The following is a 9,410-nucleotide window of genomic DNA, read 5'->3' on the forward strand; positions in this document are numbered from 1 at the left end:
GATACCCCACGAGGTGAGATTTTGCGTGGAGCCCCAGATCTTTGTCGATTGACAGTCATTTTGTACTTCTTCCATTTTCTTACTATGGCACCAACAGTTGTCTCCTTCTCGCCCAGCGTCTTACTGATGGTTTTGTAGCCCATTCCAGCCTTGTGCAGGTGTATGATCTTGTCCCTGACATCCTTAGACAGCTCCTTGCTCTTGGCCATTTTGTAGAGGTTAGAGTCTGACTGATTCACTGAGTCTGTGGACAGGTGTCTTTCATACAGGTGACCATTGCCGACAGCTGTCTGTCATGCAGGTAACGAGTTGATTTGGAGCATCTACCTGGTCTGTAGGGGCCAGATCTCTTACTGGTTGGTGGGGGATCAAATACTTATTTCCCTCTGCAGAATGCAAATAAATTCATATACTTTCCACAATGTGATTTTCCGGATTTAATTTGTGATGTGCTATCTCTCACTGTTACCAATAACCTACCCTTCAATTATGGGCTGCTCATGTCTTTGTCAGTGGGCAAACTTACAAAATCAGCAAGGGATCAAATACTTATTTCCCCCACTGTATGCAGTGTGTTGAGGTTTAAAAAAAAAGGTGCTAAGGTAAGGTGCATGTTGTAGGAGTAAGAGGCATAGGATTGGTTGTTTTACATCTTGCAAAGGCAGTTCTGTTCTCTGATGTATCTGTGATCTGCTGTGCCTTTGCAGTTTACCCTCCAACAGAACCCCAGCCTGGACAGATACGGCCAGAAACCACTGCCTGTTGACACACTGTGAGTATCCATAACCTAACCTCAGTACTGTGCCATCTGTTACCGCAATCTGCCTCTCACCTCCCATCTCACTCCTGTTTCTTTCCTTGACAGTAACACCTTTCGGACTTTTGGCTCAGCGTACAGGTAAGAGAGTTTGGAATCAACAGTGTTTCTGGGTCACTGTGATCTTTCTTACACTGGAAATCAGCTATGTGGAAATTATTTTTTTTATAGATTTAGATAACTATGATACGTAATTTGCCTCTACAGTTTTCACCCAGTTTTAAGTCTCCCCATAGTCCTTTACCCCTCAAAAGTTGTAGAAGGCACCAATAAGTCACAGCCGAAGGCTAGAGACCATCTGAAATAAGGTAATGGGTGAAGCAGAATAATCATCAATATTGCCTTTAGGAAAATGACACCAGACTGTATCACACTGTAAATAAATTGCAGGATTCGCTGATTGTACGTAGGACTATAAATACTTCAGGTAGACAGGTACAAATAGGCTAATTTTATAAAGGACTTGAGCATATAGAACAGTGTTTTACACATTCAAGTAGGGTCTTATAAAAATATAAAGCAGGTGCACAAATACATAGGACTAGATTCTATATATCATGCCTAAAAATTTGGTGCTAAGAAGGGGGAAGTGACATCACTGAGCAGCATGGCTGCTTGAAGGAGAAGCTCTCACCCTTCCCAGCCAATTTCAGCGTGAATACCCAGCACCTGATGCTGTTCAAGGTCCCTATATAGCGATTCTATCTCCCCGGAGCACACTCTCTTGATCAGTATGAGTTTGCAGGCGAATCTCTCAGAGTTTGGCTTTTCGGGCGGCACAGCCACAAACCGTGCAGCGGATATGCTGATGGAGGCCCCGCGCTCCCTGCAACAATCGGAAGACACCTCCTCCCGGGACCTTTTCCTCTCAGGAGACGATATAGGGAGAACTGGGGGGGGGGGGGGGTCATTCCCTGAACTGTGCGACTGGCTACAGGAGATTCGAATGGATTTAAAGGGGGTTCGCACTGACCTGGCCTCACTGTGGGCCGACCTCCAGGGAGAGATCCAAGATCTCGAGGCTCGCCTGGAAGACATGGAGGGGTGCCTTGAGGAGCAGGCGGAGGCGGTGAGCGCTATAGACCAACAGGTGGTGGAGCTACGCTTAGACCATCAACAAATGGTAGATAAGTTGGAAGACTTGGAAAACCGCAGCCACCACCGCAACTTGCGGTTTCGAGGTCTACCTGAGGTTCCTGCCTATATAGACTGAGATGGTGGTGCAGCGTCTGGTGAGCATTCTGCTGACGGAGGCAGATACACCTGTGGAACCTGAGGCGGTCCTTCTGGAGAGATCTCATAGAGCTTTGGGCTCTACGAGAAATAACCTCCCTAAGGATATTATTTCATGTTTCCAGGATTATAAGCTGAAAGAGAAGGTGTTGCAAGCAGCCTGAAAGATACCTAACTTCCGTTGGGACACTTATGAAGTGGAAACCTACCAAGACCTAGCCTCAGCCACCCTGAAACGCTATGCTGAATTGAAGCCGGTCACGGTGAAGCTGCGGGAGATGGGAATTCGCTACAGATGGCGTCATTCATTTGCTTTAGTGTTCTATAAAGATGGACACACGCACCAGATCAAATCTGTGGCTGAGGCTGGGGAAATTCTGCCTGAGGAGCCTGCTACACCCGAGGTCTTCTGGCAAACCAATGTCTTCGATGGCCTCCTCGACCCGTCCAAAGTGGCAACGGGTGGGAAAGGGCCACAGGCACTTACTGTGCCAACTCTCAGCGAACAAACTTCCATGAGTATTATGTTTGATTCTGAGTGGGCTTACTCTTTTTGATATACCTGGTTTGCTGATTTTGTTTTTATGTGTTGGGTGATTGGGGGTGCAGGCTTCCTCCCTCTTTGCCATTGTAGACAACTTTTGCGGGTGCTGGGCAAATGTCAATGCTATGTTCCATATACATTTGGTCAGGACTCAAGACATTTCCTCTTCTAGTTTCCTCTTCTCTGGTGGGGGGAGGATAGTAAACTTATGAGTGGGTGGTGGGTGGGATCTGGGGGTTAGGGTGTGGGAAGGGATGAAATGGCACTTGAGTATGAGGTGGAGGTGAGAGTGGGATGAGTGGTGTGATTGTTGGAATAGATGGATTAATGTGGGGTTTAGACTACCTCTTAGCTAGTTTCTGTACCCTGTCTGATCTAAGTATACTGAGATGTCTGATATTTCACTGGTGATCCTGAATGTAAAGGGTCTAAATATTCCTATGAAATATCAGCTCCTATTTCGAGAGCTGATCAGGTTGAGAGTGGATATAGCCCTGATTCAGGAGACACACTTAAACCTATACATGAACATGTGTGTACTCATTCTAAATTCTCTTTGATATATTTTGCTTCCAACCGGGAGAGGGCTCTAAAACAAGGGGGGTTCTGATAGCTTTCAGTAACTCCTTCCCATGGCAAATTGAGAGTGTGGTTTGAGACCCAGGGAGTCGTTTTTTACCACTGGTGGTTTCCCTAGGGACGCAGAAATTCACTCTAGTGAATGTTTATGGGCCCAATGCAGACCATAAAACTTTTTTTTCTCAACTGGATCAAACTCTGCTAGAGCATAGAGTGGGTTCTCTACTAATTGGGGGGGGGGGGGGGGGGGGGAACGGGACACTTTAATTTGACTTTAGATCCCCAGTTGGATAATTCGTCTAAAGGCGGTTCAATATGCTCAGAGGGATAGGTCCTTGCTATGTGCTTTTCTGCTTGGGTGGCAATTGATAGATCTCTGGCGGGCAACTAATCCAACACACAAGGCCTACATATGTTCTGTCCATAAATCCTTCTCTCATATAGATTTTTGGCTTGGGGATAACACTATACCGGGAATTGTTTGTGAACATCAGGTCCTGTCTCGGTCTGACCATAGCCCTGTTCTGCTCCAGCTTCATTTGGTGGTGGGGCCCAGACCTCGGCCTGATTGGCAGTTAGATGATTCATTGTTGGCAGACATGACTTACCTTCTCCAAATGGAAAATTAAAGAGTATATCAAATTCAATGATACGGATGAGGTTTCGCCAGTGTTATGGGACGGATTTAAAGCTGTTATGAGGGGTCATTTCATTGCATTACGAGCTCATGTTCAGGCAGAGAAATATCAAGCGGAAAATTTGATTCTCAGGAAGCTGGCGGGAGTGGAACATTTCATGTGTCAGCAAGCATCGGGACCTTCCCCCTAGCTGTTAGACCGGGCTCATAGCTTCGACAAGAGTTACACGAGGTCCAGTTGGCTGAGATCTCGGAACAGCTCCAGCAAGTCCATCAGACTCATTTTGAATTTGGTAATAAAGCTAGTAGACTCTTGGCTTATAAACTTAAACAACAGCGTGATCGAACATATATCTCAAGCCTTAGGGATGATAATGGCAATGTGTGGTCTGACTCGGCTGGGATACAGATGCAATTCTGAGAGTATTATGGCCAGCTGTACACTCCGGATATAGATCCATCCGAGGCTGATATTTCAGCTTTTCTCGATCGGGTGGAGATGTCCAGTTTACCTATGAGTGCCCGGGAGAGGCCATCTAGGCCCATTGAATTAGAAGAGATTTTACAAGTAATCCGAGAGCTGGTTCCCTGTAAAGCTCCGGGACCCAATGGTTTCACTAATAAATTTTATAAGGTCTTCAGTCAACTTATGGGTCCTTCGCTGTTAAAGGTGTTTAACTCCTGAGCGAATTCTTGAGTCCTGGAACCTAGCGATCATCACGGTACTGCTTAAGTCAGGCAAGGACCCCCAATTATGCAGTTCTTATAGGCCGATCTCTCTATTGAGGGTCGATTATAAAATCTTCACTAAAATATCAGCTTCCCGTCTGCAGGTCTATCTTCCTGCTTTGATCCATGAGGACCAGGTGGGATTTGTCCAGGGATTTGTCCCGTAGGACAATCCACACTATCTATGCGGCCAAAGAGAAGGGGATCTCTCTATGCTTACTATCTTTAGATGCTGAAAAAGCATTTGATAGGGTGCATTGGCCCTTTCTATTTGGAGTCCTGGGTAGAGTCGGAATTTCAGGGAACTTTCTTCACTGGCTTCAACTCATTTATGAGGCCCCTTGTGCCTCGATTTGAGTCAATGGCCAGCGTTCAGCCTCATTCCCACTATTTCGGGGTACACGGCAGGGGTGCACGTTGTCCCAGCTCTTATTTGCGCTTGCCATCGAACCCCTAGCAGTTTTAATTCGGGCTCACCCGGATATTCAGGGTTGATGGAAGGGGGCAATCGATTCTTGGATCCTCTTATTTGCGGATGATGTCTTACTAACTCTCTCGGATCCCATTGTATCATTCCCAGCAGTGATCTCTGTTTTAGATGACTATGGGCGGGTATCTGGGTTTAAGATCAATATGGGTAAATCTGAGGCTCTTAATGTTTCCATCCCAAATGCCCATAAAATGTTATTAGAGTCAAGCTTTCCCTTTCAATGGGCATCAGGATTTATTCACTATCTAGGCGTTAATTTGACTAGTCGGATACAGAAACTATATGAGGTTAATTTCCAGGTAAAGTTAGGGAGTTATGTTCAGAACTTGATTAATGAAAGGGCCTAACAATCTCATGGTTAGGACGTATTAATGCGATCAAGATGATTCTACTGCCTTAGTTTCTTTAACTGTTTATGGCTCTTCCCCTTGACCTGCAGGATAAATTCTTCCACGGTTTGCAGAGTACAATTTTCGCATTCATATGGAAGAAGGGGCCTCCTTGGGTGCGAAGAGCAGTGATGTACCAGGCTAGAGAACAGGGGGGTATGGGTGTCCTTTTTTCCCCCAAAAAATTATAGAGCTGCATATATTCACATCTTTGCTAACTGGGCTCAAGGGGGGACTAAGATATGGAAATCATTAGAACAGGTCTGGTTGGGCCTATACCCTTTGAAAGCCATCCCACGGCTTCCTGATCGTGAGATGAAAGAGGTGATCAGTGGGGCTCCACCACTCATTCGATTGCCTTTAGTGGTCTGGCAAACGATCAGGGGGAAGTTCTTTCCTGGCCATATATACTTTTTACACTCATTTATTTGGTATGCCTCTCAGTTTGCCCCTGGGACTCTGGACCCCTGTTACCATTCATGGGAGAAGAAGGGCCCGTGTGAGTTGGGGCAGGTCTGGGAAGAGGGGGAGATACTCTCTTTTACTGAGCTACGGGAGGAATTTGGGGTTTCATTCTCTAGCCTGTTTCAGTATTGGCAAGGGATCTAACCCTGAGGAAAGCGCAGGGGGAGTTATCATTGACAGAGACATGATTGTAATTGGCAATGACGGGGGGGGGGGGGGGGGGGAAGAGAGGAGGAATTTCAAGTCTATACAGGACCCTACTATCTTACTCTAAGCCTATCACATATTATTTATCACAATGGGAATCAGCTCTGGGGACCTCATATGACTATTTACAATTGGAACAGGTGTTTAAGTCTTTGTTGCGGATTTCTGTTTTGAGTGCTTTAATAGAGATGCTGTATAACTGGTACTATACTTCTAAGCGCTTGGCAGCTATGTTTCCTTCCGGGTCTCCTTTGTGTTGGAGGCAATGTGGCTCAGTTGGAGACATGTGCCATATATGGTGGTCCTGTCCTTGGGCACAAGAATTCTGGACTGTGGTCTTGAAGTTTGTTGCTAGCCTTACAAAGATTCCGTATCTTCTGAAAATGGATTATTGTCTTTTGCAATTTAAGCCGCGAGGCGTGAAAGCGAACATCCACCATCTGGCTACATTTGCATTTGTGGCGGGTAAATTGGTGCTCGCTGTAGCATGGAAACAACCCACTTTACCGGGACTGGCTGTGATTCAACAGAAATCGGCCCATATTCATCTGATGTCCAAACTAACAGCTCTGCATAGTGGACAGTTGTTGACCTACTCACATATTTGGGATCCCTATGTGAAATGGACTGCTTACCCTGATTCTTCTCCACCTACTTTGTGAGGATTGATAGCGGGTTAGGGAGGGTGAGTTTATGGGAAGGGTGATGGGTTGGGGGTTCAGGTGTTGAAGGGGTAGACTTACTGTTATTTGCTTTGTATAATGTGCTTGCTACAACACTATTATGGGTTGTGACAATGCTATTGTTAATATGTTTTTACCTTGAATCTCAATAAACATTTTTGAAAACTACAAAAAAAAAATTTGGTGCCAAAATGAAATTCTTGTAAGAGCATTCTATTGAGTATGCCTTAATTTAGACATACTTTATAGAGTAAACCTACATTTCCATGTAGTTTATAGACTACACCAAGCACCCATCTGTGTGACTAAATTTAGTCATAGACAGTTACACTAAGTAAATCTGGTGTAAATGCAGATGCCTAAATTAGGCACAGACTGGGTGTATTCTATAACAACATAATACAAAGCAAATAACAGTAAGTCTACCCCTTCAGCACCTGAACCCCCAACCCATCACCCTTCCCATAAACTCACCCTCCCTAACCAAGCTGCAAAGAACTCAAATACAAATCAACTTATGCATCCAGCTTTTCCTAGATAAGCACACAACTCTGGAACGCATTACCAAAAGCCGTGAAAACAATGTACGACCACCTAAACTGCCGGAAATCACTAAAAACTAACCTGTTCAAAAAGGCATACCCTACCGACCCAACTTAAATGCCTGTACCCTGCAACACAACAAAACCAAAGCTCGTAATGGACATATAATAACCCTTCCTCTCTACGATTCCCTAATGTGTCTGTCCGCAAGGATCTCCAATTTCTCCTCTTCTTTATACTCTTTTTATGAGTATTTTGCAAATGAACAATTTTAATAATGGAGAATTAATTCTTTCCTCTGCTGACATTTTTGCTTTATTTCCTATTGAACTTAATTCATCTTTCTGTTTTTCGGTTATTAGTAATGCTATTGAGAAGATAAGAAATTGGTCTCTTAAGTGTTCATCTTAAATTAAATACAGATAAAACTAAACTTCTCTGGTTTAACCCTAACCAAGACTTGATCCTGAAAACAGTGTTCTTCACAGATGGAATATCTTTGAAGACTGAGACTACCTCTAGGGTTCTAGGAATCTTTCTTGATTCCTGCTTGAGCATGGAACCTCAGATCAATATCATATTGTAAAAGTTTCTTTAAACTTAGGCAGTTGAAATCAGTTCATTCTTATTTTCTTCAAGACCATTTTAGGTTGATGATGCAGATGGTGATTTTGTCTTCTTTAGATTATTGCAACGTCTTATTTTTAGGAATCTCACTTAAACTGCAAGACAGACTATGCTTAATTCATAATACGGCTGCAAATTTATATTTGGTAAGATGAAATTTGATCATGCTAAGCCTCTGTTCATGACGTTTCATTGGCAGCATGAGTTGAGTTTAAGATTTCTTGCTTGGTATATAAATCTCTTAGTGTTTGCTCCCTGGGTTTCATTACTAGGATCTTCTTTTACCAGCAGAAATTCTACATCGTTGCTTTTGACTTTTTCTACTATTAAAGGTCTAAGATACAGGTCTATTTATGAGAAATCTTTTCCCTTTTACGCAGTGAAAATTTGGAATAATTTACCATTAAATGTTCGTCTTGCTTCTACCTATATTAATTTTTGGAAGTTATTGAAATATTTATGCAGTGCTGTATACATCCAACACTGCACCACAAAATTCTGTAATTACTACTTATCACTTTGCTAAAAAATCATCTCTGATAAGTATGGAGTCCACTATGTTACTGTGTAGTATTGGAGGAAAAGATTTTTCCTTCTATACTACACAGTAACATAGGGGACTCCATACTTGTTATCAGAGATATTGGAAGAGTATTCATCAACAAGTACCACTGTTCTTTAGAAGTAATAAAAAATATCTCTGCAAAAATTATAACATAGCATTCAGCAACTCACAGGTGAGAATCACATCATATATATCACATTCAGGCTAAATTATAGAGGTTTGTGTTGCAGTATTAGATTTATACATGATTCAAGATCGTCAATCCCGAGGAAGCTTCATAGTTGAGAACATTTTGGGTAAAGTGATTTGTGTGCAATGAAAAAAAAGTGGATGCCTCCCGTTGTTACAACACTGGGCATATTATGGTTTTCTAAGCACATTTTATACACATTTCTTGATTCTTCTATAAATGAACCACTAAATTTGTCTTTATAAAACTGACACAACATATGCACCTATTTGTCTTCTTAGCCTAGGTTCCCTATTATATAATTACCCTCAAACTAGGCAAACAAGGTTTAATGTAGATAATTGTAGCATCATAAACTGGAAGGCATAAGAATAAGCAGGTGGAACATACATTACATAAGTTAAGAAAAAAAGACCTACTAATGTCAACAATAATTTTTTTCTCCAAGGATAAGCAGAATTGCAAATACTCACAAGTGGCTGGTATCATCCTATGGAGTCTTGCATGGGAGATGATTTTTGAGAGTTTACAGTGCATGCACAACACTTCCTGTGCTGCCTCATTGCACTCTTCAACCTTCATTTTTACGTGAAACTGGCCTAACACCCTCCCCACTGTCTTTCAGAAAAATTTTGCTTTTTCATTTTATAAATACTTTTTACACACATTTTTTTTTGCCATGCATTGGATCTTCATCTCTTTTAGGTAAGTT

The 9,410-nt window shown here is 42.8% G+C and overlaps 1 protein-coding gene across 1 annotated transcript in view; it reads left to right on the forward strand.

Annotated features, from left to right (window-relative positions):
* The window catches only part of TEPP (testis, prostate and placenta expressed), a 164,574-nt gene extending 155,164 nt beyond the window's left edge, over positions 1–9,410 (forward strand). The window contains exons 6-8 of the mRNA XM_030204918.1: positions 708–772; positions 866–898; positions 9,147–9,410. Of these exons, the coding sequence (XP_030060778.1) occupies positions 708–772; positions 866–898; positions 9,147–9,213 (165 nt within the window). The 3' untranslated portion in view covers positions 9,214–9,410. The remainder of the gene's footprint in view (positions 1–707; positions 773–865; positions 899–9,146) is intronic.

Source organism: Microcaecilia unicolor, chromosome 5 (genome assembly GCF_901765095.1).
Source record: "Microcaecilia unicolor chromosome 5, aMicUni1.1, whole genome shotgun sequence".
NCBI lineage: Eukaryota > Metazoa > Chordata > Amphibia > Gymnophiona > Siphonopidae > Microcaecilia > Microcaecilia unicolor.